The sequence below is a fragment of the Cyprinus carpio genome, chromosome B11, assembly GCF_018340385.1.
Source record: "Cyprinus carpio isolate SPL01 chromosome B11, ASM1834038v1, whole genome shotgun sequence".
NCBI classification, from domain to species: domain Eukaryota; kingdom Metazoa; phylum Chordata; class Actinopteri; order Cypriniformes; family Cyprinidae; genus Cyprinus; species Cyprinus carpio.
Genome location: NC_056607.1, coordinates 10,866,230 through 10,890,836, shown reverse-complemented (window position 1 = coordinate 10,890,836; position 24,607 = coordinate 10,866,230). Strand labels below are relative to the sequence as shown.

Below are 24,607 nucleotides of genomic sequence, written 5' to 3'. Positions count from 1 at the left end.
CTTTCAATCGCTGGTTACCCGTATACATCGATTGGCAACCACGTTCCATCACCGCCATGTCCATTTAAAACATTTGTGAAACCTTACGTGAGTCCTGCACACAAATAAACACAACAAAAAACAGCTCCGATCACAGCGTCCTCCATCCTCCTGTTGTTAACGTTGTTCTTCTTTGTTTTCGTCATTTAAAACCGCACACAAATAACGTCGCAGTCGACCGGCGTACGCATTTTCTAGTACACACTGTCGGTGCGAATGTAACCCTTTAAATGGTAATGGGAAATGGTCTGCGCGAAATCATCCCAGTTTTTTTGCGAAAGGCCCTATAGTTGAGGATAGGAGAACAATTTCATACAAAGTAGGGATGAATCAGAAAGAGTTATAGGAATTTGCGGGAGGTTGGAGGATTAGCCCTTAATTCTGCTGTTAATTTTAATTTTGTTGATACTAAATGCTACTCTTAGATGCTTTATACATAAATCATGTACATACAGAACATGAGGAAGGCATAAGACACAGAGCAGTGGGACCAAAGAAGACTCTCAGAAGCAGCTGATAAACAAGAAGAAAATCATGATGATTGTGTTGTGAGGTGACAGAATTTAGGTCACATCGCCGCTTTGATTTCTTCTACACTCATGCTGCAAAACACTGCCAGCTCAGACAATGATGTGAAAATTGGAACAAGTTGAAACTGGGATAAAGGACACAGGCCTCCGGATAACACACAAGGATGCTTGATCAAATAAGCGAAACCCATCCTGGATATTCAACTGGAGAGTCATCTACCAATTGTAAGAACTCCACTTCAAAATGAAACTGATATAGCAATACTACAACATGCAAACACGTGTAGACTAATGCTACATGTAGAATACTAATACATAAAAGAAAGAGAAATGCAATAGGATTATAGGAAATAGAAGGACATTTTATTCAGACCACCAATATATTTGCATGAAGAGAAAGATATATTACATATATTAAAAATTTGATGCACCTTCACTTCTGTAATTTTGTTGATTAATACATTCAATTTCTATGACACAACATATTTTACACAACAAGTGTGTGTATTACATTCAGTATTCAAAATCGAAGTACAAACAGGTGGTTATGTAGAAAGAATAACCTGTACTACATAGAAGTGTAGTTTGTGGAGGTTTAATTACATTTTCCTTATACTAAGGAAAATTTGTTCCATCAATCTTTCCTGAGAGATTCCTTTGGGGAAAAAAATGTTAATGGAAAACAAGGTAAAGAGTAGGTAAGAGTCTTTATGAGCCTATAGTTCAAAAGTTTGGGGTTAGTAAGATTTAAAAACAGAAATTAATACTTTTAATTATTTATTAACTGCATTAAATTGATCGAGCGTTCTTTTTCAAATAAATGCTATGATTTCTTTAAACACTGATTAAAAGAAATGTTTAACCAGTATAACAGGTTTAATACCTTTTTTTCTAATAACAAAAAGAACTGAACATACACAAGATACAAAGAAGCAATACACAAAAATTATAAATCAAATGAATGTTTCAAGCAGATTAAAGTGCAAAAGAATTATAAAGAAAATAGGTCAAACTTTAAAATAAGTTCTCATTAGTTAACCTTAGTTTATGCTTTAACATTAAATAAGCAATAGCTACATTTGTTAAATAAGTTATTATTCTTTGTTAAAAGTACTACTGTTAGTTCATATTAGCTCAGGTCTATTAAATAATACAGTTATGACTTTTGATTTTAATAAAGTGTTATTAAATGTTGAAATTAACTAAGATTAATAAATGCTTTAGAAGAATTTTTCATTGACATTGTATGCAGAGGTATGCAAATACATGTTGACAGGCAGGTAGGAAAGTCTATCAAAATGCTCGAAACAAGTGTTTTGATTGGGCTAACATTTTTTGGAACTACGCCTTCCACAGAATATATAAATAAATTGCTATTGGGATGTGAAGAGACTTTCAACCAGCATAACAAAAAAAGTTTCTGAAGACAATCACCTCTTGCACCTTTAATATAAAGTATGATCGAACAATAAAGAATCAAAACATTTTCAAAAAAATATCTAGGGCTGCATTACCACTGCAAGTCTTAACTCACAGATCCAATCTTTTGACCATATCCAATTTTTTTGCCCACCTGTTTACATTCACTTTAGACATGACTGGTATCCAGGGCTGGAGTGGGACTCATTTCAGTCCTGGAGTTTCATGCCTTAGACCAGCCGACTTTAGTTCATGACTGACTATAGCTATTACAATAATGTAATTAAAACCTCAGTATGTAAATCTGCAATAGCGTACTGTTCTCTACAGCCTTCTAATTGCTTTGAAAAAAGTGTTTTTTAATATACCTTTTCAGCGCCACCTTTGCACTTTCTATTATAAATTTTTTTTATCTTTTATTTTTTGCTCGCATATCTCTAAAAAAATATTTGTACTGTACCATAATGTCTGCCTGCAGTTAAAAAGTTCTTAGAAATAAACACGTTTTGATTAATCTATTTATGTACAATTATTCTAAAAATAATTTTAATGTCATACAAAAAAAAAAAGAACGAAAAAAAAAGTAATCGGCCCAAGTAAATTGAACCATTATAAAATTGTGACTGCACAAGTAGTTTAGTAATTTAGGAGGTGAAAATACAAATGGAATGAAATTTGAAAGCATAACTGAATCACTATGAAATGTCAGTCAATAATATTTTTTTTTTTTTAAATAAGTAATGGCACTTAAATTTTTAAACTAAAAATAGGCTATTAGCCTATTGCAACCATATGATTGAAAATGCATATTTTTCAATTAAAGAAAACTTGGATTTGCTTGGATTTCTACTGCGATATAATGAGGTCCAAGTTTAAGAACGTGCTAGAAGTTCTTTTTTAATGTGTTTTTTACTCTTCTATTATTAACAGCATTAACTTACAATAGTGAAAGATGTCTTCCCTCAGGCTCAGGTAGATTGAATGTTTCCTGCCTTGCTGGCTGTTGGGCTCATAATCAATAAGTTGTTTGCATTCGCTCAAACTGATTTGCCAAAATCAAAACATGGATGGTGAAGTGAATAGCTGTTAGCGCGAGTCCCACTCGATGTGAAGCAGGAGGAGCCCACAGAGGATTCCGCTTTGTCTTAAAGCCTTCCTCAAATGCCTACGTTCACAAATAAAACAATGATTTGTGCAAAAAGAATGAATAATTATCATCTGAGAATTTGTTATTCATGGTCTGGTGGACATATGATGTATGCCTGCGAATATGGGACAAACTGCGTTATAGCTTTCATAAGAGACGCGTCTATGATGCCTTAAATACGGGCATCTATACATTTCTCATTGCTGAGAAATTTATTAGATTTTAGTAGCGAAGCTATTGTATTTATAAAATTTACGGGGGCAGGGTTGAAAACCAGCTCCTGAATGTTGCACAATTTCTACACAAAGTTCCCGCCTCAATAAAATGCAAATGCATATACACGTTGGCAATAAAATGCTACCTTTATGGGCTAACACGTCACCCTCGCATTGTGTACAGTTTCAAATAAATAGCTTTTTAAGTCAGTGCTGTGATTAACACCACAGCAAATACAAAAATCTGAATGGCTTATAAAATCATATACTTTTCAAAAACAAAGTAGTGCAGCTGCTTTGTTTATGGGGTTTCCAGGGTAACAGCTGCATTTCTGCTGTTCCATCAGCGCCATCTGCTGTCAGAGTAAATGTGAATGTCATTTATTCACTTGTTCCGCCATGTGCTTCTCATCCATGTTGGGCTTGTTTAAATCAGAGTGTGCATGCATCTTTGAAGCAGCATAAAGCAGCGTTGTGCATATTCTTAAAATGCATTCCAAAAAAAGAATAATCTGTAATAAATAATTATTCATGTTATTTTGAAGAGTTCGTGATAACAATATTGTACATGTTCTTTATCGTGATGTATTATTACCAAATACCGGCACATGAATCTTTCCAACCCCTAGCTTTTGAATGATAATGTACAAATAAAGATTTACACCAAAATATGCTCTGCTCATCTTTCAGGACTTACACAAAGAAAACAGGAAAAGAGCATGAATACTTCATGTGATATGACTAGCAGATTAAAGGTTAATTAGTTAAACACTTTTTTTAAACACTGCTTTTAACTTGATCAGGCAAAAGCCGGTCTAAAACAGTTAGAAAACACATAACCGCACTCACGGCAAAACAAAAGACAAATTCACTGAAAATCCCGAGGACACGCAGTCATTAACCTCACCGTACTGGACACAGAAGAGCTTAAAGTGGGATCTCATGGCTGCCTGCCAAAACATGTGAGGCCTGATTACTAAGTTCTTTCTCTCTGGCCTGTTGATTTGACATCGTGCAGGTTATAACGAGAAATTCACACAACCCAGCAGAGTTTCGCCAACAGCAACATCACTCAATAAATGCCAGCCAACCACAACAGCTAGTGCTCTGCCCTTGAATCTAGTGCATATTTCCCTCAGGGCAGAGGCTGTTCCCTTTGGAATATTCCAGCAAATCCCACTTCCACATTTCTCAGGCGGATCAGACCACCTCGGCAAGAATGAGACCTCAGATCTGAGATGTTATCTTGGCTTTCTAAGGCGATTCAGTTGCACATCACAGAGAAACGACTTTCCAAAACCAGCGTATAAAAACTCAGGAAAATGGGTCAACACCCTTTCCCCCTCATTTCTCATCATCACTGCATAAAAACATTTGCGATTGAGTGGGAAATGTGGCTTAAAGTGGGAATGCATTTCACAGAATTGAAGATAAGAGAGGTTAAAACTAGTAAAAATATATGCAGCAACTCTCCACATTTTAAAGTGAAGATAAGTGGTATCTTAATGTGACTGCAAGAGTGCACCTGTAAACAATACAGAGTGAAATAAGAAGGAGAAAAAGATTCTCTGATTGGCTCTTTCACAACCTGCTGTCTAAGAGTGATTTAATGAGACACCTGCATGAGGAAACTCAAGAGTCAAAGTCTCACTGCATTCTTTAAATAAAGAAAAACAACTGGTATTTAAGCCAGAGTTTCTTTCAGTAACTTTGGAAAGGCACCAACAGCCTCAGCGGTGTTATATTGTGGAAATGTGATTAGTCATGGGAATGCTGCACTATTAGCACCTCTAACAATGAGCCCCTTCTGCCTTGGTCCACTTGATTTAAAGTTGTTAATGCACTGTAAGTCGCTTTGGATAAAAGCGTCTGCTAAATGCATTAATTTAATTTAATTTAATTTAAAGATGTGCAAACAAAATGAGTTTCTAAAAGTTTGCATTCAAAGGCGCACTTTAAACCTCAATCATCGGGTATGGGAGTGTTGCAGTTGCCGTGGTAGATATGCACTGGCCCATCGCAGCGATAGTACAGCTGGAAGATGTCACCATACCCGTGTTCCCTCCACCATGTGCAAAGCTGTCGGTTCCAGCCGCAGGACAGTGGGTAAAACAGTTCCCTGTGCTCCATCCCGATCATCGTGAAGAAATCCTGATCACCTAGGTGCCCCCGGAAGTGGTATTTCTCTGCAAGACGAGCCACCCGCTCGGGCTCCAGAAGCTGGTTGTATAAGGTAGAGCGACGCATGGTGTCGAGGTTCAAAAGCATTACGCCGCTGTTGAAGCCGGGCAGACCGTCTGGTGGAGGGTCACCCACACGGGACTTCGGATTCTCTTTGCGGTACTGCCAGAAAGTGTGCCTACGACAAATAGAGAAGACAGTGCAAAGAAGAATTTAAGCAAAGAATCATAGCTTTACTATACCTATATTTACAGATAAATCGGTACAGCCGGACCGATATATAATTTTGTCGATTTTATCGGCCGATATGAGCCTGTCGCAGATATATCAGTATCGGCAAATATGCCACAGATTTGCCACCGATATGAATTTTTTTTTACAGAACATATAGTTCCTGAGTAAACGATGAACGCTGCCATTACGCAGATGAAATGCTTGTAAATGGTGTAATTATGTTTGTCCAGCAGAGTGCACGCCATTGTATGCTACTGGCAACCCAGGTCACTGCAGTGTGTACGGATGACATGTACGGATGATCTCAAACTTCACCCGCTGCTTCAAATTATCCGCCCACCACCCACCTGCACCTATATTTGATTGTCACATTACAATGATTCTAATTCTTAGTTTTGCATGATGATATGATGAATGGATGGTTTATTTTTAAAAGCAGACGTTGCTGTGCATGTACATGTGTTTTGACCAGCCGCACCGCGCCGCAGAACTTATGCTTATCACATCAGTCACATCACATTTCCTAAGTCAGCATAGTTTGTCAGTACAGTCAGTAACACAGCAGATTGAAAAGTTGGTATTATTCTGCAGTCCAATAGACGGCAGTGCGGTGGTGGCTTGAGTCTGTTGAATGGTGATTTAATGCTACATTGTCACCTAGTTGATGAGACGCAATGCTATAAAGTAAAGAAACAATGTCCCAGTCTTGTACTCTCACAATGAGCTTATCATACTCGTTTGCTACATTAGTACGGCCCTATGATTGCGATGATCAGAAAATGCAGACGGAAGCAAGGAATCCAGTCATAAAACGGAATTTACTGTATAATGCAAAATTTCACGGAATCTGTCATATTTTAAATGAATAAATAAAAAAACAGGTCAGTACACTTAAATCAAATCACGATATAGACTAGTGACTATGAATATTAAACTGCAAAAAGACTATTTAAATACGAATCCTCGTGTTCTGCATGTTCATTTGATTTCCAGAAAATACACAACAGAATTTGTGAAAAAAATATTATTAATTATAATTATTTATTCACTTTAGGCGTTTACATTTGGAAAAGCTGTGCTTCCTGCATAAACCTGCCCCTACTGGATTGGCAGTAGCTTGTTGCCCTACACAGTTACCTAGCTTATTTTCTAAAATCAAGTTATATATATATATAGCCTACCAAAAAAATCATACTTTGGAGAGTGCTCTCTTGACTTTTGACACCTAGCAATGCACTTACAACCACTCAGAACACCTATGCAACTGCATAGCATATCTTTGCAACAATTCTGGGCAAAAATATGATTCTACTAAGTTTTTGTTCTCAACAATAACCATTTCAACAGTAGTGCTGTTTCAGGGAGTAGAGACTTGTGAAGAATAGAGAAGCTTTAATAAATAAATAAATAAATAAAATATAAAAATAAAAAAATTAACAAAAATAAGTATGCAAAAAAAAAACAGTAGAAGAACAATCGTTATGTTATAGTATACAGAGAGAGAGAGAGAGAGAAAAAAAGCATAAAGGCCCAAAAACAAAACAAAAAAATCTCAGCTGTTCTACAACAGACAACCAAAACCCTCAGTTCTATGTGAACAATGCTAAAATAGTTAAACACTGAAAAGACAAAATGTGTTATTCATAAAAATACCTCTGAAATACATAGACAGTCAAGCTGGAATCTGAAATAACTCGAGACTTCAACATGAGATTGACCCAAGGCTGTAAGCTTGAGGTGAACTCAACTTATGTGGCTTGTGGCAAATCCTGAAAATCTCTAGCATGTTTTTTGAGTGAACTGAGATTTAGTGCAGATGCAGCATGTGGGCTGGTGAAGTCCAAGGCCACGCACTGCTCATAACGAAAACCGTGGACTGCTGAAACCAAGCTTATTCAAAGTAGCTTTGATCCATCAAGTCATTGCCCCCTGCAGGGAATTCCTCAGAGGTTCTCCTGAAGTTCATAGATGCTCTCTTGCTTTTAAAAAGCCCAAGCTGGGATGGAAACAAGAAAGAGATTTCTGAAGCTGCTGCTCCAGGACTGTTCATTTGACAGCAGGAGAACAGAACCAGACAGGATGACACAAACTTGAACCTTTCATCTTTCTCCCAGAGACTACAATTTAGTGCAACTCCAGTCCATGGGAGCATTTCGGAGAGAACTCGAGTCAACAGGTAAATGAGAACATGACTACAACATTAACTCAGAGGGCCCTGTGGGTGCTTTGATGGTGGTACTCAAAGAGTTTTGTGAGATTCCTGCTCCTCTAAGAAGTCTTTCCATAAAGTTCAGGTATAAAATCATTAGTTTAATCTTTTGTAGAAAGGGTTGTCCTGCACACTTTATTTTTTAAAAGGCAGATAACATAAATTTGCATGTGCAGTATTAAGGTGTAAAAGACAATGGACACTGATGGGCAATTCACCTAATAAAAATTTGGTCAATGTTTGCTCACCCTCATGTTGTTCCAAACCTGTATGACTTTCTTTTTTTTATGTGGAAGATGCAATATGAAATGAGGAATCCAAAAGCTCCAAAAAAAAAAAAAAAGCAACATAAGAGTAAGTCTGCAACTAACAATTATTCTGATAAGAGATTCATTTATTATTTAATTGATAAAAAGGCATTAATAATTGTATTTTTTTTAAAAGGAATTCTATATCCTGGCCAATATTTTGCTCCAAACATTGCACAAATGAAAGATAAAAAATAATAATAAAAAAAATAAAAATAAAAATAAAAATGTCAATGGAGGACCCAAGCCACATATTCATAATTCAGTATATAAACACTTCTATATTTGTCATTTGAAACCTGTATGACTTATGTGAAACCCACAATGACATTTGAATAGTCCAAAAGCTCAAAAAAGGGGGAAAAAAAACAGCCTAAGAGTAGGTCTGCAAAAATTATTCTGAAAATCATTTATTTTTTTATTTATATTAAAACGTGAAAGAGACATTAATAATTGCATTTTCATTTTTTAGTTTTAGTTATTCTTCATCCTAGCCAACATTCTCCTCCAAATAACACTGAAATTGAAAGATAAAAATAGGATAATTAATTATAACAAAATAGGATGAAATTGTATTTTCTGCATTTTATTTTATATCCTATGTATTTCTCTCTGTGTGTGCATGTTAAATGGACTACTTTTTCTTTCTTTTCTTTTTTTGTCCTTTCTTTATCGGAAAAGAGCAGCAAAATGATTGTTCAACATATTTAATGTTCCACAGAAGAAAGTCATACTGGCCTGCAATGACATGAGAAAATGAAGACATCATTATTTTGAGGTGACCTATTTCTTAGATAAAGATAAATGCAAACTCAATCCAAGAACAAGCACATTACTAAAACAATGACACTTCTGTGCATCTCTTTCCCTTTGATTCCAGCACCTGCGGCTCTGAGGTGGCATGACACTGATTATTTAGGACACTCTCTATGAGTCTTCTTCTAATTAAATATTCATGAGGAGACAAAATGCTGCAAAGGTATGGCTGAGGTGCTCTGGGTCAGGATGAGTGTGTGCCTGGGCCGTCCCTAATGAACAAAGCTTCAGAAAAAACTCAATTATAGCTGCGTTATTGAGTCTTTAAGTGGAATTTGTGAAGTCAGAGAGGAAAACTGCGGGTGTCACCATGCAAACGTGCATCAACAGTGTGGGCTGAGACAGCAGAATGGCAGCTTCCTGTGTCATCTCTTCAGCTCAGCATCAGTACTTTAACACAAACAACTTTTCCCTGCTGTTTAACAGCCTCCTCCATAAACTCCAGAGGAATGTCAGATGGCACTTCCACATTTCATGCCTAGTTTTAGTGTCTTCTACAAGTGGCAAGACCTGTTTGTCTGCTTGAGAGGATGTACGTGCTCTGCAGCACAAATCTAGAAGAATTCATCACCATTAACAACTGGATGGTGTTTTGCTGTACATAATGACTCAGGAAAGGAAATGTGTTTATAATGGCATTATGCAAACAAGTATACAATGGTATTTTTCCAAATGAAAAAAGTTGTATGTATAATGCAGTTATGTATAATGCATTATAGAAGTAGTTAAGCCTTGTAATGCACCTTATAATGCATTGTACAGTCTCATGAATAATTGTAACCACAGTTAATACATTATAACACTGACCAATTCATTGTTACACTACTGTATGCATTTTAAATTCGATTCTAATTATTTACTACAAATGAAATGTATTACAATGCACATTATGAATAATTAAAATGCATTATACATAAAGGCTTTAAGTAAAGTGTTACCTATTATGTAATTGTATGTATTATGGATGTAATAGTAATGTATGTAATAGTACATTTTTTATAAATATTTATACATATATTACAATATGGTGAAAATGACAGTGATCTATAAAATAAAATAAGAAAATCTATATTATAAAATAATATAAATATAATAAAAGTATAATACATTTAAATATAATATTATAAAATAACTAAATATTATATTATATTGATGAAAATCCATTATATGTATATAAGAAAAAATATCAAATGTGCATGTTTAGCATACAGTGCTGGCTAAGTAATTAGCCTCAGAAAATATGACCATTTTATTCCCCAAATTGTTTGAAATGTTAATCATTGTCATTTCACAAAAAAAAACATGCATTTGCTAGGGTGTTCTGGGTGGTTGTGCAGCAAAGTTCGTGGGGGAGTCGTGGCCTAATGGTTAGAGAGTCGTAATATCTAGAAATAGAGTTTTGTTCAAATCCCTAACTGTAAAGTACACACAGCAGTAACAGTAAAGCTACCCTTAGGAAACACCACTAATGAGGCAATCATTTCCACTGCATCTTAGCAGTTAATAGGTCCCGTGGGCTTTTACTCATGAAATAAACGTTTCCTTTAAAGTGTTTCATTCTAGGAAGAGTAAATGACAGCATTATGGGCTTCTTTCATATTCATATAGTGTAAGAGGTACCACAGTGAAAAACACTGTGATTTGTGTGCAAAAGCAATCAGCTGCTCACTACCTGAGTATTTCAAAGCTTTCTCCTTTATTAAAAACAGATGAAATGCTAATGGCTTTGGTTTTTAGTACCAGTGTGATAACAAGAAGAAGAAAAAAAAAAGGGACAGAAAATTACCTCCCCATTAAGGCACCCACTGTGACAGAAAGGAGGCTGTTTTATTTACCAGAACAGTTTAAGATGTCCTGTCATTATCAAACACACATTTCTGACAACACTTTAATATTTAATTAATATGCAAATATATAAGAATAAGTTAACACTCAAGGCTAAAAAAAATGCAGTGTTGCTGATTCGACAAATTCACTTTAAGTGACGGACTGCTACTTTGCACTTACACTGTTACTTTATATTGCTAACTCAAGGTTTTAAAGGCGACATATCATAAAAATCTGACTTTTTCCATGTTTAAGTGCTATAATCGGGTTCCTGGTGCGAATACCAACCCAGTAAATGTGAAAAAAAAAAAAAAAATATATACCACTCAGATTTTGCTCCCCCCGTGACATAGAAAGGAGTTCTTATTATAATACTACCACCTCTTAAACGGCTCCACCATTTTCACAAGCGACACTGGTGTACTACTACTAACGAATGGTGAAAGTTCGAGCACAGCATGCAAACGGTTCTGTCTTTGTCTGCACTGACGAGCACAGAACACTATTTAGAGCCCCAGTCTCAGAGGAAACAACAGAGCAGTGATTGATTGATTTATTTACTGTATATTACGCTGATGCCTGGCACACAAATCTAATATAAACATGCCATTTCTTTCCCAACTGTTTACCTTCACAGACATAACCCACTTTTTTTTGTAACCCATGTGTGTTTTTAACATAAACTTGTGTGTATTTGACAGTTTAAGCGCAATAAGACATGAAAGAGAACTTAGTTTGGTACTCATGTCATGTGACAGCCGCTTTCTGTGCACGTTTCGTATGTATGCACTCAGACAATCATATATCAGAAGTTTAAACTAAAACACATGATTTCAGAGCGAGACATGATAATCATAACCAAAAAGATGTTTTTAACATATCTGAGGAACTGGCTGTAAAGGCACAGCCCTTATTCTGGAAAAGGAGGCGGGGAGAAGTAGCTCATTTGCATTTAGAGAGACATGCATGAAAATAGCTTGTCTCTGCTTCCACTCAAAGTAGGCATTTTAAAAATGATATAATAACTCATCTGTGTGGTATTTTGAGCTGAAACTTCACAGACACATTCTGGGACACCTGAGACTTATATTGCATATTGTAAAAAGGGGCATAATAGGTTTCCTTTAGCAAAATGGAGACATTTTCAAATATTCCAATCTGACTGGCTTTGGTTTTAGAGTTGGTTTACAGTCAGAGCAGCCCTTAAGGCAACGTTTGAGGCAGCTTTCTCTCATCTCTTCATCTTTTTCTGCCATTTGTCCTCAATCATTGTGGATGTCTGTGTCTCACCAGTCTGGAATTTTAACATGCACCTGCCACTGGGAAATGTTCTGCTACTGGCCTCAAGCAAAGGAAGTCAAGCACCTATTTGAAATATGTCAAAAAGCTGCTCTCAAAAAATGAAAGAACAACCTGTGCTGAGCTCTTTGTGTTTTACATGAACAGAAAGGTCTCTGTGTGCCAAAAAACAAGTTCAGAAACGAAAACAATGCTGTCATCTCCAATGCCCTCACACAATGCCTAATGAACACTGTAGAATAAAAGTCTGAAGAAAAACAGAAAAGACCATTTTCTTCCAAGACATCTATCTGTTAAGTTTCTTTTAAACATAACACAATGCAATGTGTGTAATTCAAAAGTACAGGTAGAACGCCTGTGAAAAATTAACACACACACACACAAAAAAACATTAACACGGTACATTGTGGCACAAATCACCTCTGAAAAATCACTTTATGAATTGAAAAAAAAAAAAAATTAATAATGTCCATGACTTTTTCCAAACAAAAGCTCTATTCCTAAAAAGCATTGTAATTTGGGGTCTACGAGTTTTAGAAAAAAAAAAAAAAAAAAACGTCACAAACACACAATACGTATTTATACACAGTGTATATGTGTGTGTGTGTGTGTCTGTCTATATATATATAGACATACTGAATAAATTATTGATTTAATAAATTATTTATATTTATACATTTGTGTAATATATATATATGTGTGTGTGTGTGTGCTTCCTATTTATAAAAAAAAAATTATTTATAAACATATAAAAATGATAGACAGACAGATAGACAGACAGATATAGATTAAATACATAATGAAAATAAAAATTATGATTATGATTATAAATATGATTATATTACATAAATTATATTCAATATATTACATACTTAAAATTATTTAGTTCAGTAACGAAAACTATTAATATATAAAAAAAATCCAATATTTGCATGTACTACAAAATTTCTATGCTTATATGGACACGCCGAAATCAGACAAATACCAACAACAGAACCAAAAAGTTGATGATGATGATGATGATGACGACGATAACCTCTTGGAACAGGAACCAAAGTTCAGAAGTTTACTCCCTGCTGACCACTGAAATCCAGCGTGCAACTTTTAATCTCGACAAAGCCCTTGGCTAAAGTTCAAAGCAATGTTGAACTATTGCTTAAAAGACATAATATGATTAGCTTGTACTCATTCTTTTAATCTCACAGTACCTTCAAAACAACAACTAAATATCAAACACAAAGGATGCTTTTACTATCAAATCAGTGTGGTAAGCAAAGATCAGAGTGGCTGGAATTTCCTGCAAAGTTTGTGAACAGAATCGGGAAGAGGGATCTTATGCAACGGGTTTCTGAAATATTAAACATGGTGTTCTGAGAAGCCAGCTGAATTTTAATGCGTCATCAAAGATGAGCATTTCATCGCTGTTGGCAACTGCTGAACGAGGCCCCGGGAAGCTCTATCCATCAACACTCAGCTCTAGATGTCAGGAACTAAGAGGTACGGAGGGAAAGAGTGATTGGAGGGGAAGAGAATGAGGGAGACACAGACAGGAAAGATACAAGCCTGATGGAGGAAAAACAAGGGAAATGAATACTTGTGAAAACCTGCATGTGTTCTGGCATAAAATTCAGATTAAATTGATGCAAAAAACAAACAATGAGAGATTTCTGATCTGTGTTGGATAGTGTTTCTATATTAACACTCATTGAACGTACATGGATTATAGCTAAACAGCAGTACCCACACAAATATATTGCTACTGTATAGTACAATGTACTTCACAAAAAAAAAAATTTAAACATTCTTTTTTAAAGATATAATATCTTTAGAAATAAAATGCATTTCCTGGGCCCAATGTTCCCTGATGGTACGGCACCAGCTTCTCTGCAACATCTCAGCCTACAGCCAAACACAATTCATCAAAAGTCCTGACATGTTTTTGTGAAGATAACTGGTTCAGAGAGCAAGAGTAGCTTCCAAATGATGTTAAAGCTCAAAGCAGAGAAAGAACAGAGAGAGAAAGAGCACTAGGGAAAAACCAGCGGTAATGACGTGGTGCCAAATACAGTAAGTGAGAGCAGGATGGGCACAGATGCAGTAAGTGACGTAGATCCGGAGCCAGACTGTTTATGGACTGGACATGGGTCTTAATTTGCAGACCCTGAATCTGAACAAAGCCCTCTGGTTACACGTGAGTACTGATAGAAATCTGTTTGTATAGACTGGAGTCCTGTCAGCACTACAACAAGGCCTGGCTGTGTCTGCAGTCACTTCCTGTCCTGAAAGAAAAAAGCCTGGCATAATCTCACTACTCCTGAGGAGGAGAAAAAAAAAAACCTGGAACATTTTAACGACTGGTATGACTCCAATGAATGTTCTTACGTCATCAAAACACTGATACTGGAAAAATAAAGCTTCTGATCTCTTCATATTTCATTAGGACTTACATACTACACACTACCTGAAAACAGACCATTCATTAGCCTACATATAAAACATATATAAAAATACTTTACGATATCCACACCTATGCACAGTTTCTTCAATTATGTAACTGTGCACACACTTTAAACACTTATTTGGCTAAAAGGTTTTAGTCTGGATGCTCTTCCTAGACTTTTAACATTCTCTCTAGTTTAATTTATCAACTTACAATGTCTAACAGCTGTATGGAAGCTAAGGAAGCCTGTTTCCGACACTGAATATAAAATAAAAAATGTAATTGAAAAATAAAAAAAGTTAATTTTATCTCACAATTCTGACTTTTTTTTCTTGCAATTGTGTTTATATTCCGCTTTTCTGACTTTATAACTCGCAATTGTGAGTTTACATCACGCAATTCTGAGAATCTTTTTTATTTTATTTTTAATGCAGGGACTAAACAGGCTTCTTTGGTAAATCATAATTACAGCATAAATGGTCATAATAATAAACAAAATGTCAAAAATTGAGATATTTATGGGATGGAAATGGTCAAAATTCTAAGGTAAAAAGTATATTATTAAATAAATCAAAAATTTTTAAACTAATTTTAATTTATGAGATACTAATTCATAAATCGAAATCAGAACATTCAAATTTGACATATTAAGTCAAGTTTGAGACAAAAGGTCATATCACAAATATGAATTAGTATGTCATAGTTCTGACTGTCATAATTTTGACTCATATTTATGAGACAAATCAAAATATTACACGTCATGAATTAGTATCATTTTCACTTTTTGTCTCAATTTGGATTGATAAATATGAATTATGACAAATCAGAACTGGCATAAATTTGACCTTTTATGTCATAATTATGACTATTTATTTCATAATTTTGACTTTTATGTGAACTTCAGTGTTAAAACATAAGTCATATTACGATGTTATAATTACTGATGTTTGATTTTTTTTTCATTCATGGTGGAAATGTGTTTCCATACAGTGCATCACAGGAAAATTCTATGATTTACAATAAAATTACATTCTTGTTTTCAATTTTTTCTTTATATTTTATCTTAAGCTTTTTCCTGACATTGTTGTCTTCTTAGCAAATACGCGAACTTAAAAAAAAATATATATATAGTGACATTAATATGGGACAGTCATAATTTATGTTTTTTTTTGTTGGGGGGGGGGGGGGGGGGTAATTAACTCTCTTTAGATTTTTATAGCTTAAGTAGTAATAATTTAACGTATTGATTATGACCATAAAACAAAAAATACTTTTTTTTAGACACTTCAGGGAAACCTTCATCAAACAAGCAGGAAATCCAGTTATCCCGTGCGTGAGCACATGGTCAGTCGGACTGGACTGCCAAATCTGCACATGCTGGGATTAATAACAAACCATGTCCAGCTGGAGCAGATTTGTTTTGTGCTTGAGCAAACATGGCAAAATTCTTGCTGGAAAAACAATCTTTAGTCATGGTGTTTGGGAAGAAGTAAACATAGGCTATGAAGCTGAGAGAGGTTTAAGTGTGTTTTACTGAACATGTGTAAAGTAACACAGACTGGCAGCACCTTAAATGGTAGTCTGAAGACAGGACATGCTGCTGCTGTAATTAATGCAGACAGCAGAGAGGCCCTTCACAGCTCCAGCAGAAAAAATTACACAAGAAAACTCCTTAACCGATACATGCTGGACAAGTGCTCATCAACAGAACTCCAGGGGCTTCTCCAGGACAAGCATGCACACACATCAAAAGAACATCAATAGCAGTGGTAAGATCAGAAGAAAGGACACTGGCACAGAAGCTTCTGTGACAGTGAAAAGTGTTCAAAAAGAACCCCGCCAGACAAGACAGAACACACTGGACATCACAAAGCATTTCTGACACGTGGACACATGGCCACCTCTCTTAGAAATTCTGCGTGGCAACAGTAAAAAAAATGGTAGTCTTGTTTTATTTAAAAAAAAAAAACCCAAAGTTAAAAGGCCATCTTAAATAAAAAAAAAATAATAATAATAATAATTATATAACGCAGCAATTTAATGAATCTGTTTTATTTCTAAAGTTGGAAATCGTGGGATCAGTTGCAATTATTTTATTCTATTGAGAGTTCTTGTTTTTGACAAAAAAAAAAAAAAAATACAAAATGAGAGATGATAATTACACAAATGTAATTATTAACATCACTACTCTTCAAAGTTTTGGTTTTGGTTAATTGAATGCATACTTGCTAAATTAAAATTAGATTTTTTTAAAGAAATGAAAACAGTCCCCAAAACTTTGAAGAGTAGTGCTGAAGAGTACTCTTCAAAGTTTTGGGGACTGTTTTCATTTCTTTAAAAATATCTTATTTTAATTTAGCAAGCATGCATTCAATTAACTAAAACTGACTACGATTTCATAAAAAAAAAAAAACATCATTTAATCAAAGAATTCAGTAAGAAAAGTATCACAATTTCCAGAACAACTGTTTTTAACATTGACAATAACTAACTAACAAACGAACAAACGATTTCTGAAGAATCATGTGACATTAAAGCTACCATCACAGGAATAAATTACATACATTCATTTACATTTAGAATATATTCAAATAGAATACTTTAAATTGAAATAATTTCACTATAATACTGTTTAACTGTATTTTGAAGCACATAAACAGCCTTGGTGAGAACAAGAGGCTTCTTTAAAAACATTTTTTTTTAAATACTTACAAAAAAAAACCTTAATGATTTTGCTAAATAAAATACAATTTTAATGAATATTTGTGTCCTTATTTTTGTACGTTATAAGGCTAACTGTGATAAAATTCAAAGGCACATGAGGTGGTGCTATATTATAAATTCGGTCACTTTATTTTAGGGTCCAATTCTCGCTATAAACAAACCATTAACTATGACTTTTGCCTCAAACTCCCAATTTGCTGCTTATTAATAGTTAGTAAGGTAGTTGTTAAGTGTAGGTATTGGGTAGGATTAGGGATGCAGAATACGGTCATGCAGAATATGTGCTTTATAAGTACTAATAAACAGCCAATGTGTTACTAATAAGCATGCTAACAAGCAACTACAGTCAACATTTGAAGTTCATCAAAAAAAGTTGTCCTAAGACTTTAGTTTTAGGTTTTAGGACAACTTTGATGAAGGTTTTGATCCACTTCATATGTTGTAGGTTGTGAGAACTGGTCCCTATACTAAAGTGTCACCATAAATCCTTTAGCTGTGACTATAAAACTGTGTTGTCAAATGTTCTCGTGCACGTTCAGCTTCCCCGAGACGCTTGCTTACAAACAGACTTTAGGTCCTACCGTGTTTGTGTTTTGAATAGGATGTGCACACAATAAGAGTAGAAAAAATGCCTTCTGTCAGACATAAAGGTCTCCAAAGGTTATCCTGAACATCTAGTACTATTTCAATATCTAAAAATCACTGATTTAATTAAAACTTGAAATGGAGTGTATGATTAACTCCATTTAATCAAGAAAAAAAAATAAGGTTTGTGCTGAATAATTTATCATGAAAAGTATGAAAACATTCATGAAAAATAGCAAAATTATGCAGCCCTTAAATACATACACATAAAGACAATGGTAACTGGCAAAAGCAATTACTGCTTTACTTCAACTGCTAGTTTAAATCACCTATTAAAATGGTGAAATTATGGTGCGCAACACAGATCTGAATAGGCTTGTTTGCAGTCTTCTACACTCCATTTATTTGTCCTTTAACCTCAGTTTCTCTCTCGGGATTTTAATATTCAAATATTACACTTAGCAGATTAGGGGATTTTCATTTCAGGAGCAAATGGTGCAATTTAATATGCAGCCATAGCGTGAAATCTGTGTGTGCAGAATGTGCAGTAAAACCACCACACACAGCTGGAGAAAGACCTTTGGTTATAGAGACAGATGTCTACCGACCTCATCCGTTGGTTGAAAGAAACCACATATCAACAACATCAAAACATGATCTTGCAATGTTGCACACTTGCATCAAATCAAGGCAGTCTCAAAACTGCAAAGACAACTAATCTTCAGGCAGACCTTACGAAAACTACTCATCAGGCCAAGTAATAACATGAACAAATCACCATTTATGTTTGAGTTCCACAGGGAGGTAAAGGGTGTGTGTAATTGTTGACATATTGAAGCTCTCAATCCGATTAGACAATTCCCAGCTTGGTGTTTGCACTCATTCGGAGCCATGCGTTCGGTGAGGATTCCAGACCGCTGGCACGCTGCCACGCACCATAATGTGCCCTGGTCGGGACAGAGGCTGGTGGAAGGGAGAGGCTCACAGCTGAGATATGAGGGCTCCAGTGAGCCTGAGATCTGGCACATCTTCACATTCCACTCAGCTTTTTCTGTCCTGCTTCATACATTCCATACAGGCAACCAAAATATATGTTAAATATGATAAATCTCCCCAAAAAGCAGCATTAATACGTTTCAGAAGGGTGCCGTGGCACGGCAACTATTACCTTCCAACTACCTGACTTGATTTTAATGATCCCGTGGATATATAGGTTCTGGTTTCTCTAATTAAATAGATTGCATACCAAATTATGCAAGAAAAATGCATTGCAAATAACGTCTCATGCTGACTTTAAAGTATGGCACAGTAACCAAAAGGGATCAATCCAATTGGAAGTATGAATCCAGGAATGGCTTTTACACGGCAAATAAAGATACAAATAAAAAAAAGAATCTGTAAATTAATTTAGCAAAATTATTTAATTTTTATAAGTAATAGATATACATATAGTAACAACAACCAACAACGACAATACAAATAATAATATATTTTGAAATAGTAACTAATATTAATGATACAATACCAATTTTTTTAAAAACAATAAAATGTATTTTACATAAAATAATATAAACAAGGACTTAATTTCAGATACATTATACAAGTAAATGTATCTCTAAGTGTATATACAGTATATAAAAACAGAGATTACATCATTATGTCCAACCTTACGTAATGTAATGTTTAATGCACTTCATGTTGTTAATTATAACGAATGGAATATATTTTCTTATTCTTTGTATGTTTATATCAATATGGTACAAAATTACCCCATTTAAAAAGGTAATCAAAAAGTAGTCTGATTATATTACCTAAATTGGAAAATGTAATGGATTAAGTTACTGACTACAATTTTTGTCATGTAGTCCGTAAGGGACTACAATTTGTTACTAATCTATCTATATATATTGTTAGTAATCTGTCTACTGTATATATATATATTGTTAGTTAGTAACACATTGTTAGTATTACCCATAAACACTAATCATTGATGTTTTTGGAAAGCTTTTTGCTTTATCACGTTGCTTCATTAAGTTCCTCTGGATAAATGACAACCAACTTGCGTCAAATGGAAAATCAAAAAGACAACTAGCAAAACAATTGAACCAATGAGCAAGACTTTCTGAAAGGAACCCCAAAATAGTTACACCCACCACAGCTTAAAAGTCTAGCTTATCATTTGTTTCTTAAGTCTCACTTCATTAGCTAAAAAGCACATTAGATGAAATAGCTCTTCACCAGCTAACGAAGTGTTCTGGAGAGAAACAGCTGTATCTATCTTCAGCCCTGCTGTGTGTTCTTTGTGCATCAGCTGCAGAGAAACTAATACAACAACACCGAAAGAACGACGCACCTCAGAGCCAGGAGACATCCAACATGCTACATCAGTGGAAAAGAGAGGTCTTTGTGAGCCTAGCGAGCATCACAAACAAAGCGTAAGGCCTGTGCCAGTCGGGCAGAAGGCTCGGAAAAGAGTTAAAAGTTAATTACAGTGGCCTAGTGGGTCATTATGCTGGCACAGGTGTTAGACGTTATCAACAAACCCCAGCACTGCTGCTGATGATGTACCACAAATGGCCGATTATGCTTTTATCTCCTTCTCAATTGTTTACGTGGTTTTGTGTGAGTGTAGTGAGAGAACTGTTGTGGAAAACCTGCACTCTGTTGTGGAAGGGAAAAAAACTCTCACAGGGACTATTTTTCCATCAGCATAGCATAGCTTATTTCTTTTATCCTGAAATTACACTAGCTCCTCACAGCTGAAAGCCTGATGAAAAATGTTTTTTAGTTAAAATTTTAGTTTTCAAAAAGCTTGTATGGGTGAATGACACGAGGTAAGGAAAGGTCACATCAATTAAACTGACACTGCTCTCTGGAATACTTGTTTAAAATTTTAAATATACAGGGCGTGCATAATTATTAGGCACATTGATAATCTGATTATATATTTTTTCTCCAAGCATATTTTACCAATTGCAAACCACATCAATCTTAATAACTACTATTAATTTTGTAATTAGTCATTTATAAGTTATATATAATTGTCCATGAAGGCTGGAAGTGAAAAACTCCTTATATTCAGGTGTGCAGAATTATTAGGCATGTTTTCTTTTAAAGATAAAATGAGCCAAAAAAAGAGGTTTAACTCAGCCTAAAAAGTCAAAAATTATTAAATCCCCACGAGAAATATAAAAAACTAATGCAATACAGAAATTGCAAAGTTAAGACATGACCATTGGATAGCAAAATGCTCAGAGGGACAGCGGGCTAAGAAAAAACAGGTGGAGAAGAAAAGAAACGCGTTAACTGCAAAAGAATTAAGAATTAATGTGAAAAATTAGGTGAGAAACCATCAGGAACCATTAAGTCTCCAGTGCCACCATTTTCCAGAACTGCAACCTTCCTGGAGTCTCCAGAATTACAAGGTGTCAGGTTCTCAGAGACTCTGCTTGGGTAAAAAAATCCCCCCAAAAATGACCCTCACTTATTAAGAATAACATGCTGAAGTATTGTGATTCTTCTACTGAGCATTCTTTTTATTTCTAACTGAAACTATTAAAATTGTTTTTGGTAAATTAAATAAAGCTGAAATAAAATATAAATATTAAATGAAAAAGGGAAAAAAAAAAAAAAAAATGTTGTCTTGGCAGCTAACTTTTAAGCTTAATGTTTAAGTTGAAGTACTAGGTCAAGTAAAATTAAAAATAAATATTTTAAAAAAAAGTTTACTAAAACCAGGATTAAAATAAAAAATTAGAATTCGAATTATTTATAAATAATTATAGCATATAAATAATACTAAAATAACACTGGAATGCATCGTATATTAAAAATATTTTTATATACGATGTATAAGTTATAGCTGATAACCAATAAATTGCTGTTATTAAAATTCTATTTTCTTACACTTTTATCTTGTGTATCTAATGTACAGTGTGGAAAAAACTATATTCATTTAGAGATTTTTTTTACATTTAACAAGTTTTACTTTAAGGTAACGTTAGATGATGGCAGAGGTAATCTTAAAATTATACGCTTGGGAAATATACAATTATACAATTAAATATCCAATTTTGACCCATTCCGACAAATTAAACAAACATTCAAAAAATTCTCAACATTAACCGATACGGTACCGATATATCCTGTAGCGCTTCTTTTCATACTTTTTGGTATGAATGCAGCAGATTTATCAACGAGGAGCATATAAATGTGAGAACAGTGAACACAGTTACTTTACTCTACACAGAGCTGAGTCAGATACCTGTAAACCGGCTGCATTTCACGCGCAATTCCAATGACAGCCTCAGCAGGGAAATGGTTAAACTCTTGGAAGAGGTCTCTGATGTTGCTTCTGAACTTGAGGTCCAGGTCCAGCTGAACAATGCGCTTCAGTTCTAGGGGGCAAAAGAAAGAGAAAGTTAAGCAAATCTGTATGAAATTAACAAACACCAAAATGTGAATTGTGAACAGTGCTACATGAATCAGAGATACTATATTGTTTCTTTGCGTGCTCTATAATGCAGAAAACCCATAACACATAGTTGAAATAACAAATGATGGAACATCATCATCCGGAGGGGTTTTCTCACGTCGGATGGCCTCACGGTCTTCGTGTGAGCCCACTGGACAACGAACAAAGCCCTCAAGACAACATTCTGGACACACCATTGTGGAGCAGAGGCCACGCACACAATGACACACATTCGGAAAGCAAAACATAAGGGGCCCAAACTATGCTTGTTGTAATTAGAACAATGAAAAGAGAGCAGCCAGCCGGAGCTGTTTAGTTGGTCAAGCATTTCACACCGATGTCTCTCCAAACAAGCACCGGAAACTGAACAAATCAATATCAACGATCTCAGCGCTCCCCTCCAAACACACAGTCTGACTACAAAACACTTCATGAGCAATGATAAAAGAAGGACAAGTGCTGAATTTGTATGAAACAGGAAGCACATCCACAGTGTATGGAGATCAAAAACAAAACCTAGAGATGTATTTTTTTAATAATGTTAAAATAATTTATCCTCTTCCAGTTCAATGAGCTGTAATAATCAGCTGGAAGTACACGCTACACTAAAAGAACTAAATTATTTTAAGTAGTATTTAATTAATATTTATTAATACTTTTATTCAGCCTTCAACTGATCAAAAGTGACAGTAAAGACACTTATAATGTTATAAAATACTTTTATTTTAAATAAACGCTGTTCTTTCTATTCATCAAAGAGTCTTGAAAAAAAGTGTTTTAGTTTCCACAAAAATATTAAGCCGTTTTCAACACTGATAATAATAATAATAATAAAAATAATAATAATAAACAATTCTCGCAGGATTGCATTCATATTAACAAATAAGAACTGTTACCAAAACAATCTATATTTCATTCTGATGTGACTATTTAGCAGAGCACTATTAAAACCAACAACAAAAACAGGCAGTGTTTATTTATAATATCGACCATGATATTGCTTATTTGCCATAGCAAAAAGAATGATATGCTACAGCGATCAGCAACATTTTTATAGTCTTGCAGTCGTAAACGGTTAGTATTTTATGATTCAGTTTGGTGCCACTAATGGTCCTGAAACTTCTGAAAATGAAAAAGCTCTGAAATGATCAAATCCCAAAGACCAACCTCACCTCCCCAGTTTGAATAAGGACCATTTTTACCCTCCAAAACTGAGAGTCACTTCAAACCTCCAAAAATAAAACCCATGTGTCACAGTAAACCAGATCAAAAGAGGAACAAGCGCTTTGGGCATGATGAGCCACAGAGGCTTGGTGTGCACCTGAGGGTGTCAGCAAGCATGTTAAAATGTGCCTTTGAAGCATTAACCACTGCACTAATTCATTTTATTGGGCCTCTGAAGCCTAAAGCGATAAAGACTTTCAAGAAACAGGACCACATGAAGTTCACTATCTCCATCGTGGCCCAAGGTGCTGGAGACATGCCTACAAAGCTTTATAAACAAAATTTCTAGTTTTAGCTGAGTGCATACACGTCTAGGACATTCCCAGCACGTTTACAGCCAAGGGAAAACACAGTTGAACATGCTCAAAAATAGCCTGGTCATCTAAAATAACTAGGGGCACTGAAGCCTGACATACTTTTAAGAGAGTGGCTGTGTTTTACAGATGTAAGAGCTTTGCACTAGCATTCAACATCATCATCCTGGAAAATATCTGACTCTTTATTGCCTTCCTCAGTGAAAACAGCAGCAAGTGATATAGGCTGATGTACTGTAGGTCAACTTCATTACGACATTAAAACCGGGTCTTATCTTGCCATTCTCCATCAGCAAGAAAAATATCTGAAGTGGTAAATAGTTAAATCCAACGAGGTGAGTATGGAAACCTCTTTCTGGGAAGAACATTCTCATGATCACGTGGAAGGTCTTCCAAGAAAAACGTTTTCATTTTTATAGGATGTGATCTTTGCATGCAGACATTTGGAGTCACATGATTGACTCCAGAATCACTGATAACGTTTTTTTTTTTTTTTTTTTTTTTAAAGGTGGAGTTTGTGTAATTTTAAAACTTAGAATCAAATATAAATGACATTACATAAAGTTTCAAAATGTTGAAATTTCCAGATGCACGCGTGTTTACGTTCTGACAGTAACTTCTT

At 35.0% G+C, this 24,607-nt stretch overlaps 1 protein-coding gene across 1 annotated transcript in view; it reads right to left on the bottom strand.

The window, feature by feature from the left end:
* Positions 1–910: 910 nt before the first annotated feature.
* Positions 911–24,607, bottom strand: part of LOC109076241 (xyloside xylosyltransferase 1-like) — a 36,050-nt gene continuing 12,353 nt past the window's right edge. Inside the window, exons 4-5 of the mRNA XM_019091986.2 lie at positions 22,238–22,370; positions 911–5,709 (exon numbers count right to left, since the gene is read on the bottom strand). Coding sequence (XP_018947531.1) covers positions 5,313–5,709; positions 22,238–22,370 — 530 coding nt within the window. The 3' untranslated portion in view covers positions 911–5,312. The remainder of the gene's footprint in view (positions 5,710–22,237; positions 22,371–24,607) is intronic.